We start from the raw sequence: 21,221 nt of genomic DNA, 5'->3' as shown, positions 1-21,221 counted from the left end.
ACCAGGGGTCTAACCCTGGCATGTCCAACGGTCAGGCAGGTAAGCTGAAGGAGGGGCAGGAATGGCCTGCACTTGTAGGGGTGGCAGTCAGGGAACCACTCCAAGTGGCTGTCCACGGCACAGGTGCTGGGAGCCAGCACCCCTCGTTTCCTGAGCAGCCAGAACCCAGAGTCTGGTGGGATTTCCAGCTTCTGAATGTTGGCTCAGTTTAAAAGAAGAAAAATACAGCTTGGGTCAAACACTTCGACGGCTAATAGCAGCCAAGGCCTGCGCCTAATGGCCCGGGTCAGGAACCAGGTGCACTCAGGAAGCTCAGCCCATGACCACGAAGCAGTGGGCACCTTATAGACGAATACTCTGCTCAGAAATGAGGTGCTGCTAACCCCGAGGACCGGGTAGCAGGTCTTTCTGACTCAAAACTTATACAAAGATTTGTTGTCAATAGGGATGATTGTGGGAACTTGAGATGCAGGTCTGAATGATTTCTTATTTCTTTTAATTTTTAAAATTTCAGAATCAAAAGTATTTGGCAGATTCTTGAATTTACACACTCATTAGAAATAAAAGGAAACTAAACACAGCCAGTCCCCATGGAAGGCAAGTTCTGGCCCTTTTGCTTCTTCTCCCTTCAGTCTTTAAGCTCACACCTTCTGGAATAAATTCACTCAAATGCAAGCAAGGCCGGGTTACCTGTGGCCACTTGCCATTCGACTGCGCTCGTCTCTTGATTTCCTCCACGGTCCTCCTGCGAGAATCCTGGTCTGATCGGGACACGAAGACGGGCCGTATGTATTTGATCAGAGCTGAAAGGGAAGGGAAGGTGTCATGTGGGGATACACCACTTCTGCTGAGCAGGACTGAAACCCCTAGAAGCTCCAGGGGCTGTACCACGGGGTGGGTAGGAGTCCATGACTGGGCACAAGGCAAAAGCTTCCGGGAAATTTAGAGGACAGCACGAAGCCTTAGTAACAATGAGTGTCCACAGGAGGTTAATCAGGGAGCAGAGAGCCCCCGTCACTGTAAATAAAGAAGGGTATGAGGGCCATGGACTCAAGAGTCACAGGACTCAGGACACATGGCTCCTATTGTGGGGTGAACTGTGTCCTTCAAAAACATAGGCTGATGTCCTAGCCTATGACAGTGATCTTATTTGAAAAGATATATTTTTTAAAAATATGTATTGATTTCAGAGAAAAGGGAGAGGGTGAGAGGGATAGAAACATTAATGATGAGAGAGAATCATTGATCGGCTGTTCCTGCATGCCCCCTACTGGGTGGGGATCAGGCATATGTGCTGACTGGGAATCAAACTGGCTGAGACTTCCTGGTCCATGGGTTAACACTCAACCACTAAGCCACAGCGGCCAGGCAGAAAGAAGACATTTGCAGATGTACTCAAGGTACAGGGAGGTAGTCTGGATTGAAGTGGGCCCTAATCAGTGACTGGGCTTTTTTGTTTTTGTTTTATAAGAAGGAATAACAGACACAGAGGGAGAGAACACTACTGTCTGCCTCTGCCTAGACAAGCCCTGCTCCAGAATCCACATGAAGTTTAAAAGGCAGAGAGGGTAGCCTGAATGGCACAGTTGGGTAGAGTTTGTCCTGTGCACTCAAAGGTCACAAGTTCAATTCCTAGTCAGGGCACATACTCAGTTTGTGGGTTTCATTCACCAAGAAGAGTGGGTACAGGAGGCAGCCAATCGATGTTTTTCTCTCTCTCTCTCTCCCTTCCTCACTCTTGAAAAAAATAAATAAAAATATATCTTTGGTGAGGATTTAAAAAAAAAAAAAAAAAAAAAAAAGGCAAAAGCTGGTTGGCAAGGAGGAGAGTAGGGGCAGGGCCCAGGCAGAGCAGCTGGAGGAACCATGGGATGGAAACCTGGCACAGGCTGGCCAACCCTACAGGGGCACCATGGGCAGTGCTCCAGGAGGGCTGGGCCAGGCTTGGCATCTGGGGTGCTTTCATCTGTGAAGTGAGGGAACCATGTAAAGTACCCAAGAGCCCATCTAAAGTGCCCAGGATTCCTTACAACCCCCACAATAATGGTGAATGTGCTCGGTGGTAACCCCCAAAAGATGTGTCTATGTCCTAACCCCCAGAATCTGTGAATGTGACATTTAAAAATTGCACATGTACCTAGGTAAGGATCTTGAGGTGAACTCACCCTGGACTGTAAGACACACAGAGATACAGACACAGGGAGAGGCCCTCGGACGATGGAGAAAGAGGTGGAGTGACTGTACCGCAGGCCCAGGGACGCCTGAGCATCAGGAACTGGAGAGGCAGGAAGGCCGCCCCCACCCCCATCCTACCCCCGGAGTCCCATAGGGGGCTCAGTCCTGAGATAATGTGATGAGGGCCTTTTGGCTCCAGAATGAGAGAGCACACAGTTCTGTTGTTTTAAGCCACAGTGATCTAGCATGTAGTCTAAGGACCTCCTGTGCCTGGGTTTCGAGAACAGTAACTAGTGTGGTGGGACGGAGCCCTGTGCTGTGCCCAGACTTCTAGGATCCTCGGTGTTAGAACTTGAAGAAGTACTTCAACAAATTATATTTAAGGGCACAAATGAAAACTAAAACCCACAATGACTAATACAGAGGAAATCACAACAAAGGAAAGATAATAGGGACACAAGCCCAGGGCCTATTTCACGTGGGAGTGACCTGCACTGCGGGCGGGTGGAGAGGACCTCACTCACTTCCCCATATTGGGATGTCTCTGCTCTCAGCCTTCATCACGATGGAGGACATGGTCATGGTGACGGGGATGGCATCGAAGTAGGAGGAGTGTGGTGCCAGGGTGAAGATGGCTGCCTCAGTGGGCAGGGCCTGCCGCCCCTTCACGGTCACCCGGTGGAAGCCGCCAATGAACCACATAGTCCGCATGATGGCCTTGAGCAGGAAGTCCACAACCCTACGAGAGAGGATGCAAGTCAAAGAGGAGTTTCCTGCCTCCTGTGGACAGTTGTGGATACCCTTGAACTGGACGAGCTCACCAGGAGAGCACAGAGACTCACTGTAGTCGAGGTCAGGGAGTGGTAGACTCAGCCAGCAAAACAAGAAGGGGCACATGGCAGGTAAAGGGTCACAGAGGTGGGGGGATAACTGGACACTGAGGAGACAGTGTGTCCAGGTGAAGGGCGCATCCTGACATTGAACCCTGGGTGTTGGTCCCTGAACATGCAAGCATGAGAAGAGTGGGAAAGAGCCCAGTCCATGGGCTCTTTTTTGAGATTGGTTTTTTAGATCCATGTGGTCCTGGAGATCGCTGATCTGCATGTTTCAAATGGTTTTGCTACAAAAGGGAGCAAGCACCCAAACAAGGGGAGAGGTAAGAGCTGGACTGTATGTTGATGGGACACTCTGCCTACTGTTCCACCTCCCATGAAGCAAAGACAGCTGATGGTGCACAGGAGAGGTCTGAGGCCATATCCTGGGGCTGTGAGAACAGGAAGGGCCTGGGCCACGTATTGGAGCTGCAAGGAGCTTCAAGCTCAATGCAGGGCCAGGCTGGCCAGGAGCAGGGCCAGTCCTTGAGCAGCAGGTCTAGAGGCAGTACTGGGCTGCAGACTGGAGGGGGGGGGGGGGGGCACTGGGTTTCTCCAGGGAAATCCCAAGCCAAGACCCTGGAGGCTTCCAGGAGAGCAGAGAAAAGCTGAAAATAAGTTCAAGTCCAGGCCCTGGTCTCCAGGGCACACATGGCACCAGGCTGTTTTTGAAGATGGACTTCTCAGATCTGAGAGCATAGTTCCCCCATGGAGCACGTGGGACTGAACCATGTCCCCCAAACTCCTATATTTTGAAATAAGGTGAAATGAGATCATAGGGTAGGGCTGGCATCTGATAGGATCAGTGTTTTTATAAGAAGAAGCAGGAAGACTGGAACACTGTCCTGTGAGGACACAGGGAGAAGGTGGCATACGCAGCCAGGAGGAGACCCTCCCCAGGAAGTCAGCCATGCAGCACCCTGGCCTCCAACTTCCAGACTCAAGGCACAAATGTCCGTTGTTTAGTTCTAGCTGGTGGTACTTGGTTAAGGCAGCCTGAGAGAACTAAGACACCTCTTTCTACCACATGAGTCAGGGGGCAGTGAGTGTCAGCACCAAGATGACCATTGCCATGGCCCGCCTGGACTGGCTTAGGTGTCAGCCCGCTGGTCAGGTGTTGCAAGAAGATACTAGTTTTTACAACACTGTGCTTTGAAAGTAACTTAGAGTAAGTGCCTTTTGTGAAAGGGCGCACTTCCTTTCATTAACAAAACCTAAGATTTTTATTTTAGGAACTTATGAGTGACACTAACATACATTCAGCAAAAAGGCTCCCTAACCTAACTTCAGTCTACTCAGAGCCGCACAGCTGTGCATAGCGGGAGGACCCACCTCCCTGTCCACTGCACGAACATGCTGCCCATTGTGCATGGGTCCAAAGGGCATATGCTCTGAGCCCTGTTATTTCAAAACCTGCTTCCTTTTGCCTCCCTCGGTCCCACACTTGGGCACAAGTCATTGTGTGTTCCTCTCAGGAGTTCAGTGTGCAGTTTGTTCTCCTGTACATACATATATATGTATGTACAATATATACATATATGTATTTTCATTGATTTCAGAGGGAGAGATACAATCATCAATGATGAGAGAATCATTTATTGGCTGCCACACTGGAGTTTGAGGGCTGGGGGACATGGAAATAGCAGCCATGTGGCTGGAAGGACCCTGTTAGAAGCTGGAGACCATGGCAGGGTGTGGCAGGAGCCGCAGTGTCCCAGCCTGGAGAGCACAACCCTGGCACACACTGCCCCAGGAAGGAAAGGATAAACACTGGGTGGACAGAAGCTGTGAGAACAAAGAAATGACCCTGTGACTCCACACATCAGAGCATCACTGACAGGACTTACTTCCGCCACAAGGCCAGGGGCTGCTCCGGGTCCCTCTCAGCGGGTCCCAGGGAAGCGACGAGTGCGAAGGGCCAGGCGAGCAACATCATGAAGGCGGCAAGCAGCAGCCGGATGGGAAAAAGCGTCAGCGTCATGACTGCAATCTGGGGAGACAGACTGAGGTCGTTGCAGAAGCACTGTCATCAGGGAACCTCTCCTCTGGAATCCTTGCGTGGAAGCTGCCAGGCACCGGTGCTAGGCCTGCCCTGGTCAGGGTACTTTCATCTCAGGAATAGCCAGGTGGCTGAAGTAGCAGCGACACCCTACCCAGGTTACTGGGGACCTGCTACCCCTTTTGCACTCCGTCCTAAAGTCACCCCTACAGGAGGCCGAGGAGCAGGGTTGGGGGGTTCTCTCGAGGAATCAACAGCGCTCCATCCCGACTCTCACACCAGGCAGTCGGAACCTGAGTCTTACATGATGCAAGGACACTTGTATAGCACTAAGATGTATCTGTGAAATAGCCAGATGGCAGGGGTGGGGCTGGCAAGACTAGGCCTAGGAAGACCAGAGAATTTGGGGGCTTCCCAGCCCAAGGAAATTATAGGGCGCAAGCCCAACAGAGAATGTGCCACCATGGGTCTAATTGGGAGGATGCCAGGAAGATGGGTTCGGCTCTGTGGGCAGGGGCAGGCCCTGCAGGTGAGGGGATAGTGCAAACATGGCGTGGGAGTGGGAATGATGGACACATGGGTTCAGCGGAGTGGTGGAGTCCAACAGTGTCCAGGTGGATGGACAGCTGTCACTAAAACACCTCCATGCACAACTCAACGCTCTGGCTCTGCACCAGCTGATATTCAGGCGGTCAGTCAGAAGTGGACCGGGAAGAATCACAACTGAAACTTACAGAGACGTTATGACCTATAATACACTGTTCCGTTATCTGCAAAAATACACACTTCAAATATGCAGGTTTGGTGCAGAGAAGACAGAAAAGACAGTTCTGTGGTGAGGTCTCATGCTGTCAGTTGGCCAAGCCTGAACAGCCCCAACTGCCTCACCTTGCTGGGCCCCTGTCACCTACAACTTGAGTGCATGTGGGCTGTTCCCTCAGCCTCTGCAGATTCCCTTGGGCCCCCATCAAGAGCAGCACAGCCCAACATGACACAATGCCAGCCATTTGTGTAATTATTAATTTCCCAGTGGCTACCCTTTAAAAAAAACAAGGTGATGAAATTTTATTTAATCCAATATTACCTACAATATTACTTCAGCATGTATTCAATATAAAAAATTATGAGGTAGTCCATGCTTTTTTCATGTCTTGGAAATCCAGTGTACATTTTATGCCCATGGGGCATCCCAATTTACACTCACCTCGTTTTAAGTGCTCAATAGCCACCTGTGGCCACGGCTGCCTGTTGGACAGTGTGGATTTGATAACCATGTTTTGCAAAGGATAGCAATGTTTAATGGCCCTTCTCTCCTCCTCTTGCAGGGGCGGAGTGGGGAGAGCCCAGCGGGAAGCTCCTGTTTCAGTAGGAGGCTGCACCTAAGCGGCCATCCCAGACCTGCTGTCCTGCTGGCTCAGTGTTCATGCTTCCCACTAAGTGGTGCTGCCTCAAGGCTGTCAGGAAATGTGTTTTACTGGTGAGAATGCACCTTTGCATCCTGGATTTCTGAGAACTTGGCTTTGCTTTACATGGTGACTGGGTGCTGAACTTTATCACAGGTCTGTGTCCAGTGGGTGAACCTGTGCCTGTCCTCACTCACAAGTGATATGTTCAGTTTGTCTCACATTGAAACCTTAGTGACAGTGCTGCGAAGTGACACGTACAGTTTCTTTTCTTACAACAGGGGTAGGGAACCTTTTTTTTTTTTTTTTTTTTTTTGGCCAAGGGCCATTTGGATATTTATAATATCTGCGGGCCATACAAAATTATCAACATAAAAATTATGTTGCTATGGAAAAAGCTCCTAGATTTATTGAATTTCAAATTCCAACTAAGGTTGACTTGGCAGGGCCAGATGTCCCCATCCCCGTCTTAAAGGAATTGTTAGGATTAAGTAAGTAAGTAAATAAATCAATCTCTGGGTCTGCCTGTGAAAGCGCCTCTGAGACCGAGTCATCATGATTCTCGGTGACCTGACCCCTGGGTCTCCTCGCGTGCTGCCTCCTCTGGGTGAATCCTCAGGGAACAATATTAGGATTTCTGCCAGCTGCCTCTCAAGAGAAATTTCTACAGAGAGTTCTGACTGCTGTTTCCATGTTTCTAAGACTACTGTTTATCAAGCTTTCTCTCTTCTCTTGGTTTCTTTTTAGTACTTTTGTGAATGAGGAAATCCCCAAAATTCTCAGACTTTTCCTCCCCCACTAAACTTCCCAGCACAAGTGATTTCAGGATAACCGAAGCTGCCCATGACATTTATTGTGACTTTTAGATCAATCCTGATCTACAAGCTCATGTTTAGATTATTTGTGCTTTCTAAAACTTTTCAGCCTATATTGACAAATCTTTTATTTTATTAATTTGCTTATAGAACCAGTTTGATACTGATTCTGGCTCTTAGTAGAGTGTCTCCTACTCTGAGTCTATGCTAACGGTCTAATTCACATCTTGCAGTAAAAGCCAAGAGCATTAATTTCAGAAATACCTTATTTCCCAAAATTCACACTGAGAACATACAACATTAAGTACCTCTTTAATTTAAACCCGTAAGTTTATTGCCTTTCCTTTATTTTTAACATTGTTTACAATATTATGTCCTTTTCTATCCTTTGTGATTATTTTAGAATTCTGTTGCAGAGGGGAAAGAGACTGCAGTCTGTAGGTGACACTTCCCTCCTGTTTCTGAGATGTAACCCTTCCCTCTTCCCCCTTCTCCCCAGCCTATGGGCTGCTCTCACTGTTGGGGTGCCCTCACTTTTGGGGTGCTGGCTGGGAGCTAGCTCAGCAATCCTGCTCTGCCATTAAAATTGACAGCTGGGCCTCTCTTCTCAATTTGCAAAGATAGCAAGTTAAGGAGAGTTTACTATTCCCATAAAATGCCCTTTTTTCTGGTGCCTGTGCTGCAGATGTGTGAACAGGCACAGTACCTGAAAATCCCAGAAAGTTTGCACTTGGATGTGTGGCATTTATACCACACCCTGATCTGCAAGCATTTTTTTTAAAAAGTATGTTTTTATTGACATTAGAGAGAAGAAGGGAGGAGAGATAGAAACATCAATGATGAGAGAGAATAATTGACCAGCAGCTTCCAGCACACCCCCTACTGTGGATAGAACCGAAACCCAGGCCATGTGCCCTGATTGAGAATCGAACCAGTGACCTCCTGGTTCATAGGTAGACCTAGCAATACATGTTCCTGTAGCTCAACCACTGAGGCACACCAGCCAGGCGGCAGGCATTTTCTGTTTCCAGGATAGTTCCTACTATAAATCATGGTATAAAGCAACTGTATCTCATTGGGTTCAAGAAAGAGCATGTGGTGCCAAAACCAGTTTGGCTCAGTGGATAGAGCATCAGTCTGCGGACTCAAGGGTCCCAGGTTCGATTCCGGTCAAGGGCATGTACATTGGTTGCAGGCACATCCCCGGTGTGTGTGTGGGGGGGGATTGTAGGAGGCAGTTAATCGGTGTATTTCTCTCATCGATGTTTCTAGCTCTCTATCCCTCTCCCTTCCTCTCTGTGAAAAATCAATAAAATATATTTTAAAAAAAGAAAGAATAAAAGAGCATGTGGTTTCCAGCACCCCTCCCCATGTGTCTGGGACCTGCAGACTGGGATGGAGGCAGTGCCTCATTCCATCTAGACCAACAGGAAGAAGCTGTTAAAACCTGGTCAAGGGACAGGAGCCTACCCAGCACCCTTTACTCAGGGCCAGAGTGCTGCTGTCCAAGTTATTTGGTTAATTAGCAATACATGTTCCTGTAGCCAGCAGCCATGGGGTCCACTCGGCCATTCCACATGGGACACAATATGTGAACCTCAGGAAATGCATTAGTGCTCCTGCTCCTGCTCTCAGGGTATCAGGTACAGTCCTGGTTTCTGAGTTTCTCAGCAAGCAGGGGAAGAACAGGCTTGACCCTCTGCAAATAGACAAGCCTCCAATGACAAGAGGAGTGGGCAGGTGGGGCATTAGGTAGACCAGGTTGAACCACCTGGCTCCACCTAAAGGATGAGGAGGAAGTGGTTCTACTGATATGTATGTATGTATGTATGTATGCGTGTGTGTATGTATGCACTAAGTAAATATGCACTAAATATGTACAGTGTTGTGTAAACTGCAACCCCACAAGGTGCAGGGGGTTCCCAGCATCTCAAGCTAAGAGCCCACATGTTTTCTGGTGCTCCACCAGGTCCCCAAGGCTCGGCCTTCACCTCGCCCAAGTACATGGCCTGTGTGTTCTCTGCCAGGTGAGATCGAAGGTAGGACCTGTGTGAGTGTACCTGCCAACTGGCAGCCCAGGCCCACTACCCAGGAATGGGGTGTGGGCACTCGGAGAGGCTGCTGATCCCAGTGTTGCGGGAACAGAGTTGGATGCACCAGGGACAGGTGAGCTGAAGACCACCTGGGTGTGACAGACCCAGGGGCAGCCAGAGGGAGGAGCTGTGAGTTAGGAGGCACTAAGGATAGGTCTTGAGGTGGCAATTCATTTCTTTTCAAAGATGGTAGGCTTAGGTGAGCACATAGGACGTGGACAAATCACTAATGGGGGTGGGTCCTGGGTGGGGGTGGAGCCTGGATTAATGGGGTTGCTACAGCAAATGTAAGGATGGGATCCTAGGACCATTGAGGAGAAGTACCACAGGCCAGGGCCCAACCCTGCTCCCAGCCCACAGGGTCCCCACATACAGGCAGGAACTAAAGGGAACTGCTCACTAGCTCTAGGGGTGCCTTTTAGAACAAAGGGAACAATACAACAGACATATCAACTACCCCAATCAGTTAACCCCCAATCCAATCCTCCCCCCCCCAACAAACAAACAAACAAACAAAAACACCACCCACAAAACAACCACAACAACACAAACGAACAATGGCATATGTGCACCAGGGGCAGGGCATGCTGAGTGAGATGCAGACAGGCAGGGGGAGGCAGGGAGAGTCCTGCCAGGGAATGCAGGGTGTGGTCTATGTCCCAGAGAGAAGGTACCCACAGTGGATGGGCAGGACAGGGAGGCAGGCAGCTTCTCAAGGTCAGTCAGCTGGTTATAGCAAAAGCCCAGGTTCAAGGAATAGACGAGGTGCCCTGAGGAGAAAGCCCAGGCTCAGGATTCAATCCTTCCTCCATGCAACTTGCACCTGTGGACTCTGGCCTGACACGGGGACAGTGGCTCTGATGTTGAAACCCCACCGGATCTGCTGCCCAGGGCTCCAGACGTGTTGTCAACAGCATAACTGAGAACCCACAGCCATACGCAACCAAAGTGAACCTGCTGACCTGTTCCTCTTCAGCCTTCCCTCAAACAGAGAGATACGTCCCTCAGGTGTCGTTTTGGGCAGCACACACACTACACAGTCATATCTGCCACCTCTCTTTCTTACCAATTCCTAATGGTTCCATTTCCAAAACAAATCCAGAATCTGAGACCCCTTCTCATCCAAGGTGCAACATGGCAGCTCCCAGCCTAGCTCTCCACACATGGCCAACCCCGCCCCTTGGTGCTCAGAGTTCTGCATTGCTGCTAAGTCACCCTTCGACTCCAGCCCTTCCTCCCTTACCCCCCCCCCCCCCCCCAATACACTGGCCTCCCTCGTTCTCCCACCATACTGGGCACCCCAGCAAGGCAGGCCCTTCCCCAAATCACTGGAGGGCTGGCCGGAGAACCTCACTCACATACCTGGCCATACAGGAGGGCCCACGTTGGACCTCCAGAGAAGGAATTGAGCCAGACAGGCACACCAAGCCTTTCCCTGGGAAGGGAACTCCTGGGAAAAAGCTATGAATGAGGGCAGATCAGCTGGAGACTGGAGGTGGGAGGACAAGGGCTCATCTTTGGAATGAAGCAAGCACTAGGATTCAGAAGATGTTGGAGCAGTGGTTCCTGGGGCTGGGTCCTGTGCACTCCATTCCACTCCACAAACACACCCTGAGAAGCTGGCCTTGGTTACCTCCAAGCTTGTGCCATGAGGAACAGGTTGGAGATGCAATGCAGAAAGCTCTACAGGGCAATGTGAGATAAAAAGGAAAGCCTTGGCCAGGGAATTAATCTTGTTTTTTTACTGTTATTTATAAAAAACAAACAAACAAACAAACAAAACAATAAGCTGTTTTTGCTAATCCTGATTTAGAATAGACAGAATATAAACTGGGAAGCTGACGCCTGATATGCTTGGGAAGATGGTGGTCCCCACACCTCAGCCTGTCCAGGCAAGATGTGGTCCATAGAGCCATTTAGAAACAGTCAAATCTACTGGGGCCACTTTCTTCTGATGCAGTGAGACATCTCATTTTATTTTTCTTTTAAAAGAAAAAACAACTTAGAAAAAGCACAGTAATCCTCACAGCAGTCCCACCAGCTGGCACAATCCAGCACTTTCCTTAGAAAACTCCAGCAGCCACAGAAGCCTGGAGCTGAGCCTGGAAGAGCTTCCGAGGTCAGCCCTGGCCCGACGTGGCAGATGCTAACCCAGCAAACCCACCGAGGTGCTTCGCCATCAACCCACATCCTTGTTAGATATAAAACACTGCTGGGCCCAACTCTACGCTGCCTTCAGTATGGAATAAACAGTAGCTTTCACACTTTTACTGAGACAGAAAACGTGAATGCAAAAGGGAAACAAAAAGCTGATGTCTCAACAGTCGGGGTTGGTTTTACCTTGTCACACACATGACTGCTCTTATGAAAAAGCTTCCTCTCTACAGAAAGACAAGCATGAAGGTGGCATAAAGGAGTCAAGGTGTCGATGTGGGGGGCAGGGTGGAAATGACTGCTGGGAGCCAGGGAGTGCAGATCACATGCGAGGGCACCTTCAGAGGGGACAATATATTGTGTGTACTGGATACTGAACTTCTATGACTTGCCCAAATTCACATGGACTCATTTGCCTTTTTCTTAATAACATGTGAATGCCGACTGTCTTCCTGACCTGAGGTGTCTACTGTATCCCACTCTGAGGCTCCCTGTCCATGGACCTGTGTGACCATTAGGATACCTGTGCCTCCAATGAAGAAAACTTCCAGCGCCCATGCTTACTGCTACATACATGCTATTTCTTCTTAGCTATCCCACTCAAATCTAAAATTAAATGCAGCTTTTCTAAAACAGCTATTTTTGTCTTTCCAACTCTCAGCCAACCCCAACATCCCTGCCATCCCCATCATCACTATTCAAGAGCTCTCAACTCAACTCTAAACACTCACTGCCCCATCTGGAGGCGTCTGCAAAGTGTCTCAGTCATTCCCTCAGAGTGACACCTCTGCCTTGCAGTCGGTGGCCAACCAGTTTACCACTCTCAAGGCCTGCAGTGATGATGCGTCTCCTGAGGCAGCAATGGGCATCATGCCGTTCCTCAGAGGTCAGCACCTCTGGTCTACGGCAACCCTCAACATGACACCCTATAACAGGGACACCCCCCCCCACCCCCCGCAAGGAATCCCACCACCACCATCAGACAGTCCTTGCTTGCTGCCCTTTAGCCAGTGCCTGAAGGCACTGATGGTTTCACACGTCCAGGGTGTGCAGGCCCCTGGCGTTGGGACCTGGGGGAAGAGTATGAGGCAGTGGGGCCCACAGTCCCGCTGGTGAAGGAAGAATGAAAAAAACCCCTCAGTCAGCAGTCAACACAGTGGGCAGCAGGGGTCTTCCAGGGGATGGGAGCAGGAGGGCAAGGACACACAGCAGGAGGTGAGCAAAAGATCCTCCACATGAGCCAGGGAAGCAGACCCTCAGGGACATCAGCAACCACCTGCCACATGGACTCAGGTCTCCTGGGAAAACTACCACCCAGACGCTAACAGAGGCTCACTGGTCAGAGGCTGGGCCCCAAGACAGAGGGACAACACAAATGAGCCGACAATAGGTTCCAAGAATGGTGGGCACACCTGGAATGGGGTGGGTGGTAGAGGGGATTATCTCTTCTCTAAGGGAGTGGAGGAAGGTCTTTATAATGTCCAGTGGGATTTAAGCAAAGACAGAGAAAATGCAGGGGGAGCATGGGAGGGTTCCCACAGGGGGAAGGCTAGTGCAGAGGCTCTGGGGCTAGAGGCCAGGCGTGTGGGAGGGGCAGGTGGGGTCAGGGGGCTAGGCACGCAGGATGGGCAAGGGTAAAGCGCACAGGGAGGCCAGCCACGTGGAACCCTAATGATCCACTACTTCAGAATGATGGCATCCTCGGGGTCTCCTTCCTCTCCCTCTCCCTCTGCCCTCCGGCCCCATGATCTCCCTGTCTTCACTCCTATTGCTCAGTTTCTACAAAATCTTGTCTCCCTGGGTTTTCAGGGCCTCTTGGCTGGAGCCCTGTGGCCCTGGGATGTGAAATTCCATAGTAAAACAAAGGGCAGGTTGGGGCCCTGGGTGGGGGGCAGAAAGGCTGGAAAGTGTAGCTTCCTGGGCTGGACATTCCACTCTGGGACGAGGCTCAGCTCCAGAGGCAGGAGCTAGCTCCACATCCTGTCTTAAAGGCTGCAGGAACACAGTAACACCTGACCTACTCTCAGGGCACCTCACTGTGGGCAGGACACCCTGTAATTACATGAAGAACACCGAGTTCCACTTGCAGAAATGGACTCAGGAGGCTGTGAGCCCCACAGGTGGGTATAGAAGCCCAGGTCAAGTGAGGTTGGACAGCAGCCCCCAGGGGGTGGGGCAGGCCCCCATACAAGTAGCCTGGTGAAGGGCCAGGATGCAAGAGCCACTCTAAAAGGTGCTGGCTTATCCTTGAAAATGTCCCTGAGGGATAAAAACTCAGGAGGGAGGGGAGTGCACAGGTCAGGCATAAAGACCTCGTCCTGGCCCATAAAAAGTGATGTCCAGAAATGACAGGGTCAGAACACCAGTGGTCCCAGTGTGGCACTGAAGAGGCAGGCAGAATTAGAGTGCTGTAGTAAGCACCAGAGGCAGACAGGTCTGCTTATCCGATAGGTGGGTCCCTATAGGCCCCTGGGTGTCCTCAAGGCTCACAGGCCAGAAAGTGAGGCAAAGGCCCCAGTCCCTGCTCCTAAGTGCACAGCCCCTACAATCGAACTGTCTGAAGTCGAGGCCAGAAAGGTAGGGAGTACAGACCACAACACCCAGGAGGCAGGGACAAGGATGCTGTGAGCACCCCAGCAATAAGGGCCCACCTACATAGCAAGCCTGAGGGATCCTCACTGTTCCCTGCTCAGCTCAGCTCAGAGTTGTAGCTCAAGGAAATCCCCTATCTCCAGGGGCCTTCATGTCCGAATAAAAGAATCTTGAAATTCAAGAATCTTGAAATCCAGCATTTCCAGACTCTTCCATTTGTTTAGCAAATACCTGCACAGCCAGCAGGGCCCAGGTGACAGTCCTAAATTTCCCATGGCGGGGCCCTCCCCAGAGGTCCTGGGCTCCCAGCCATGGGGAGAATACCTCCAACTACAGGCAGTCCCTCACCTGGGCACCTACTTATGACTATACCCACCCTCAAATACAGACAGTGCCCCAGAGTATCAGGGCTCTGCTCCCCAGCTTCGAGGATCTCCAGCCCACCAATAACATTGGTCAGGTGAGGTTGGGCCTGGGACTGGGTCCTTGGTGCCAGTCAGCAGAGAAGTGGAGAGGACCCCGGACAGTCTGTCCCCTGGCCATAGCACAGTGGGGAAAGACAGGGGTGATCGGAAGACACAGGGTCAGCTAGGGTGGATGGAGGGTGTGGGGGCAAGGAAGCCAGCTGGTGGTGGAGGGGAATTGTGCCGTTTGCTCTGTATATGAGACAGTCACCCATGCCCCCTCCACAAGAGCCTGGGAGAGGAAATAGGCTAAGATAGAAGACCTCCATCACAGGGTGGGCATCCAGGGACTGATCCACATGGAGCCCTTTGCCAGTCAGCATACCTGGCTGCCTTGGGCACCAAGGTCACCTGTGAGCAGCTCAGGCTCTGGGGCAGGCCATGGAGCACCAGGCCTCACTGGGTGTTAAATGCTTATCTTCACCCCCCAGATCTTAGGGAACCTGCGTGAGACACAGCATGGAGAGGCCCAGCTCTGTGTCATGAGCCTAGGGGTTTGAAATATTAAAATTATTATTTTTTTTAAAGAAGGTTTCATGTGGCAAATAGTTTTTTTGTTTTTTTCACTCCTCGGGCTCTGAGGTGGAAATCTGACTTTTAAGAGGAAAAGGGCCATGGTCCCATGGACACTTGCACATGTGGTAACACAGGATGAGGCCAGGGTTCCAACCATGATGGCCTGCAGTAGCTGGTGGACTGTCACCAAATGCAACAGAACCCAGGAAATGTGCCCAAAGTAAGAGAGGTTGGCCCTGTCTGAACAGCATTTCAGCACTTAAAACACGTAAGCTCATAAGGCTACCACATGGTTAAAATGCCAAGGGATAAAGACTAGTTTTTGTTTTTTAATTTGTATTGAATTTATTGGGGTAACATTGGTTAATAAAATTATATAGGGTCCCAGTGTACAATTCTATAATACAATATCTATCTATCTATCTATCTATCTATCTATTTTTTATATTGTGTATTCACCACCCAAAGTCAAGACTCTTTCTGCAACCATTTATCCCCCCTTAACCCTCTTCCACTTTCCCCATCCCCCTTTCCCTCTGATAATCACCACACAGGTCTGTGTCTATGAATTTTTTACTTAATCCCTTTTTCACCCAACCCCCAAACTCCTCCCCTCTGACAGCTGCCAGTCAGTTCTCTGTATCTATAAGTGGACAAAAAAAAGCTGTGGTATATTTACACAATGAAATACTACTCGACCATAAGAAAGAAGTCTTACTTTTGTGACAGCATGGATGGAGCAGGAGAGTATTATGCTAAGTGAAATAAGCCAGTCAGAGAAAGACAAGTACAATATGATTTCACTTATATGTGGAAACTAATGAACAAAACAAACACACAAAACAGAAACAAGGGACTGGTTTTAGTTCTGCAAAACATGGCCTGGGGCCTGCAGGGTGACGTGGGCTCTAGAAGGACAAACACTATGATCACATCCTCAGACATGTTATTTCCAAACACATACTTTCTTCTGGGCTCATTTTCAAAATACTGCACTTCACAGCTAGGCTATGACTAGGTTCAAGAAACACTAGGAATTTTAGAAACTTAACTTAGGCCAGGCCAGGTCGCCCTAACCCAGCTTCCAAAACCCACAGGAATTCCAGAGGATCGATGGGGGCTCTGCCTGCTTTGGGGATGATGACACTTTGTAGGCCCAGGGGCAGGGAGGACAGGGGGCAGGGATGCCAGCAAGGCTCCAGGTCTCCAGGCAGGCGGGCAGAGCTCCTTGGAACATGCTGTGTAGAAGCTTTGGTCAGGCTCGCCTGGAAAGGAAAGTTCAGGGCTCTCCTCAGATCATCGGGGATATGCCTTCCTAGGACCCTGACACTTATGGGCCTGGCAGGGTGGGCAAGGTGCCCAGCTCCTGCAGCACAGCTTTTGTGTGTATGTGTGAGTATGTCAGTATATATTTCTGTGAATATGTATGCATGTAATGTGTGAACATGTGAATATGCTTCTGTGTATATGTGTTGTGTTTATATACACATACATATAAAACATATACAAGTGTTAAAAATTCACATTTCAGGACAGAGGAGTATAAAAACTAAAAGACAAGCCTTTTTAATCTCCCTTCCCACCCTCAGCGTTAGCAAGAATTCAGTGTCATGGTGGACCCTTCCAATTAGAATTGGATGGAGCTCCGTGGGAGGTCAGGTCAGCTGTCTGCATGAAGCAGCCATCACTGCCCTGGACTTGGGGACAGCAATGAACTTGGGCCTGTCTCCTCACCTGGGATGTGGGTATATAGCACCTGACCCTCCAATGAACCCCTCCTCCCACGGTTGCACTGAGTGACCAGTGCGACAACACTGGGAATTCCCCTGGACCCCTCTGGGCTACAAATGTGTCAACAGAAGCATCACCATCAAAACTTCCAGGTGGTCAGAGGTGGCCAGAGACCCAGGGCCTGGTGTCCACTTGAAGCTTCAGCCTCCCGGGCCTTCTGGGCAACTCATTATGTCCGAGGTGCTCATTATGTCTCAGGCATAGAGCACCCAGATACAAGGGGCAACAGGGTGGGTGTGATGGGAAGGGCTGGGCAGGGCCCAGGAGTCTGGCAGGTCAGTGGTGCAGGAGGGAAATGCCAGGCCTGGTCTGTGTGCATGGGGATAGGGGCACTGACGCCAGGGGGCAGGGTACCAAGACCACGAGTGGCCCAGAATGAACAGTGTGTGGGTTTCCCTACTCCAGAATGGCCACACCTAACCTGGGATCCAGGCTGGGACCAACCAAGGCCTCTGCTGCTACTTTTTTTTTTTTTTTAAATCAAAATGGAGGACTTGGAGAAAAAGACCACCCACTTTTGGGTGAATTCTACAAAGGGTTGCTACCAGCAGGTCTAGTGGGTCTGAGTCTCCCTGGACTCCACCCTCCCGGTAATCCTCTCTAAGGATTAGTCAGGGGGAGGGGTGTGTTTCCCAGCTTCTTCCCTCCCAGGACTCAGATCCAAGGTACACAGGAAGCCAGTCAGCTTTCCAGGAAGTAAGTGCTCACGACTCTGGTTTAGGGAATTCAGAAATGGGGAAACTTCAGACCTGGAGGTAGGATACACACACACCTGTGGGCTCCAGTGGAAAGTACCCTAAAACCCAAGTGATATAAAACCACTTCATGATTTCAGAAGCAAAGAATCACCATGACTAGCCCATATTATACTATTCCCAGTTTTCAGATCTTAATATGCTGTTTTCTGTCCAAGGAATTGCTTAAGCTCCTTGCTAAATCTGCAGTTAAATGACAGATGGACTGGTCATTAATCCACATACAATGTTCTTCCCTGGCAGCAAATTCAAGCAGATAAATGCGGGTCCCCTTACTGGTTTATCTTAACCAGAATTTGGGTGAGTTCCTAAGCTCCCACGGTGTTCCGTCATTGCTGAATCCATTTACTTATTGATTTGGGAGGCAGGTTTTCTTTGCTTGGATAGTCCAATTCACTCTGTGGAAATGTTACCCCAAAATACAGTAGATAAAGGTAAAAGGCTTGGCAGACAGAGCACTGCTTGATGAAAAGTAAAATATGTGTGCTGAGCAGGACTTGGAACTTGAGAGCACTGAGGAGTTACACACCCTCATCCACACATTGCTGACATCTGAGCAGTAGCGATGACTGTGTTACAAATACACCTGATTATTCTGACTACGGTTTCTGAAAGATTGTGACAAGGTGTACACAAGGTACCCCGCCCTTCCTTGGAGGCTAACACATCCCACCCACCTGTTCTTTTTCTGAATGTCATCCAGATGCTGCTTGCCAACATCTAAAGCCAGGACCTGAAAGCGGTCTCAGGGAAGAACAGCCACAGGCACTGCTCCAAACCTCCAATTTACAACCTTGTGATTCTTGGGGAGGGGAGCTGGGGATTTCTGACTCTGCTCTGACATCCTCCCCTTTCACTTGTTTATTCATCAACTAGCTGAGTCTCTGCAGAGGACCTCACCCATCTCAGCAGTGAGTATACAGTTTGGGACAAGAGAAACTGGCGGGGGTGTGTGTGTGTGTGTGTGTGTGTGTGTGTGTGTGTGTGGTAGGTATGCAAATGTGACAGGGTTATGGAGGTGGCCCTCTGGGAACCTCAGGGAAGACAGCTTCTTCCTGGAGGTGATATTTCCAGGGAGGAGCAGAGAGGCAGGGACAGAAGGCCCTGTGGCAGCTGGAGCCAAAGGTGTGGGGAGGGCCCAGAAGGGACCTTGGAAACCACCTGACGGGCTCAGGGCTGGCTTGGTCCCCAGGGCACCTGAGGGGATTCTAAGCAGCAGAGAAGTGGGAGGAGGAAGGCCTCTTAAACCAGTTGTTGCCAACCTTTCGGACCTCACGGACCACCAGTGGTCTGCGGACCACCGGTTGGCGACCACTGTCCTAAACCATAAGAGTCAAAGGGGGGACGAGGACCGGACCTGGGAAGGTGGCATTCAGGAGCACAGAGGAAATGACTGTGTCCTAATACCCTAGTACCCTGGGCACAGCACCTAGTATAGGTGGTGAGTGTGAAACTACAAGTGAAAGAGGAAGATAGCAAGGTCTGGCTCTGGACACACACACGGGCAGGGACCAGGAGCCAGCTGGGGACAACCTTGCCCTTTCCTATCATCAGGAGGGACACCACCCTCTCTATTCTCTTCTCAGTCTCTGCTTGGTTTCCTCTGCCACCCATGCCAACTGAACCCACGGAGAAAGGGCTTCAAGGCAAGGCAGGAGTCCCAGAAATGACAGCTTTAAACTGACTTCAGGAACTTTCACCTGAAAATTATTTCAGATGAGTTACATTACACATTAAAACATTCTCAATGTCGCCAAAACCGGTTTGGCTCGGTGGATGGAGCGTCAGCCTGCGGACTGAAAGGTCCCAGGTTGGATTCGGTCAAGGGCATATATTGTACGTTGGTTGAGAGCACATCCCCATTAAGGGTTGTACAAGAGGCAGCTGATCGATGATTCTCTCTCATCGATGTTTCTATCCCTCTCTCTTCCTCTCTGTAAAAAATCAATAAAATATATCTATTTTTAAAAATTCTCAATGTCACGCCCAAAAGTTTTGTCACGGTTGGAAATATATTCCCCACCAACTGGACAGCCACTGAAGTCCAAAATCTGCGCCTGCTTCGGTGTATAGTTTTGAAGTCAGAATAAAGGCTGATTCGTGTGCGACTTACAGAAATCCAAACATAACTACCAGCGCACGGAGACTCGATAGTCAGGGAGTCATTCCGACCAGACCAGAACCCACAAAAGGAACAAGTGTGGAGGCCCCCGTGCTTCCTGCAGCCGCCCATCCCTCAGCCGGGACCAGAGGACCTCACAAATAAAACCGGATGGAAGCAAAGGGCACACTGTTCCCTCCCAGGCTGGAACCGAAGTTGTATACAACTGTTTCCGGTTATGGACAACGACTCCCCCCCGCCCCCCCCCCCCAGGGGAGCGTCCCTAGCACACTCCACAGAAAATAACTTGCAAACAGAGAAGCGCAAATTCTCCTGCTGTTCACCTTCAGGGGACATCACACAGCCCGCACCCCAATATCTCTGGCACTGACTCAAATGATCAATTCACACACGACGAAACTCATCAAGTGACATAGTCACACCAGGGGGGTCCTCTCCAGCCCCGCCGGAGGGGACAGCCGGACCAGGGACCGAGCTGCGTGGACCGAGCTAGGGGGAGGGGTGCGGGGAATCAGGGGAAGGGGTTCGGAGAACATGAAAAGGGGTGCAGGGTTCAGGGAAAGACGGTATAAGGCCGGGTTCGAGGTGCGGAGGGGCTGGGGAAAGGGGAGGAGCCAGGTTTGGGGCGCGGGCGGCGGGAAAGTAAGGAGACCTGAAATTGAGGCAGGGCGTCGGGGATGCGGGCCGCAGGGTGGCGTGGCGGACGGGGGCGACGGGGGCCTGAGGGGCGGGAGCCGGGCTGGGCCGCGCCGAGTCCCCCTCCCCGAGTCCCTCCTCGGCGCGGCCCAGGCCAAGGGGCTAGTGGCGCGGGCGGCACCCACCTGGGCCTTCTGCAGGGCGCTGAGGCGCAGCTCGTGCACGAAGGGGTTCCGCCCAGGGGGCGCCAGCCGCCGCGCGTCGCCGGCCCCCGCGCTGGAGGCGGGGGCATCCCGGGGGCCGCGTCCCCGCATCCTCATGGCCACGCCGCCCTCCGCGAGGGGAGCCGAGGAGTCGGGCGGGCCGGGCGCGAGCGGGACGCGGAGTGGAGCTGAGCGCGGAGCGGGCGCGGGGCGAGGATGCGCGGCGCCAGGAGCGGGCCGGTGTGCGGCCGCGCAGGCGCGGGAGGGGCGGCGGCGTGACGTGGGCGGGGGGGCGCCTGAGGGGCGTGTCAGGGGCGGGGCTTCCCCTAAGACTCCGCCCACCTCCGTCCCCGAGAGGCAGCCAGACCCCGCCCCCTCCCAGCATCCGGAGGCTTTGTGCGGCTGCGGGGCTGCGGAGTGGGGCTGCGGGGCTGCGGGGTGGGGCTGCGCGGGTCTGAGGAGCGCTGGCAGGGCCTCTGGGATTTGCAGGCCGCCTGGTCCCGAGAGAAGAGAAGGACGGTCCGGCCCCACGTGCGGCGAGGCCCGCCACGTCGCGCCTTCCGCTGCTCAGCGCATGGCCGGGGGCGCGGCCGTGGTTCCTGGACTGACCCACTCGGGGGCAGGGTTGGGG

The 21,221-nt window shown here is 51.4% G+C and overlaps 1 protein-coding gene across 2 annotated transcripts in view; it reads right to left on the bottom strand.

The window, feature by feature from the left end:
- LPCAT1 (lysophosphatidylcholine acyltransferase 1) overlaps positions 1 to 20,841 on the bottom strand; it is a 36,249-nt gene extending 15,408 nt beyond the window's left edge. The window contains exons 1-4 of one of the 2 annotated variants that reach the window (XM_036409578.2): positions 20,573 to 20,841; positions 4,895 to 5,037; positions 2,700 to 2,914; positions 691 to 803 (exon numbers count right to left, since the gene is read on the bottom strand). In XM_036409578.2, the coding sequence (XP_036265471.1) occupies positions 691 to 803; positions 2,700 to 2,914; positions 4,895 to 5,037; positions 20,573 to 20,707 (606 nt within the window). In that variant the 5' untranslated portion in view covers positions 20,708 to 20,841. The remainder of the gene's footprint in view (positions 1 to 690; positions 804 to 2,699; positions 2,915 to 4,894; positions 5,038 to 20,572) is intronic. The other variant, XM_036409577.2, reaches the window with a different exon arrangement.
- Positions 20,842 to 21,221: the final 380 nt, after the last annotated feature.

The sequence above is a fragment of the Pipistrellus kuhlii genome, unplaced genomic scaffold (genome assembly GCF_014108245.1).
Source record: "Pipistrellus kuhlii isolate mPipKuh1 unplaced genomic scaffold, mPipKuh1.p scaffold_m20_p_4, whole genome shotgun sequence".
Classification (NCBI taxonomy): Eukaryota; Metazoa; Chordata; class Mammalia; order Chiroptera; family Vespertilionidae; genus Pipistrellus; species Pipistrellus kuhlii.
Note: the sequence above shows the minus strand (reverse complement) of the source record. Positions and strands in the feature narration are given on the sequence as shown.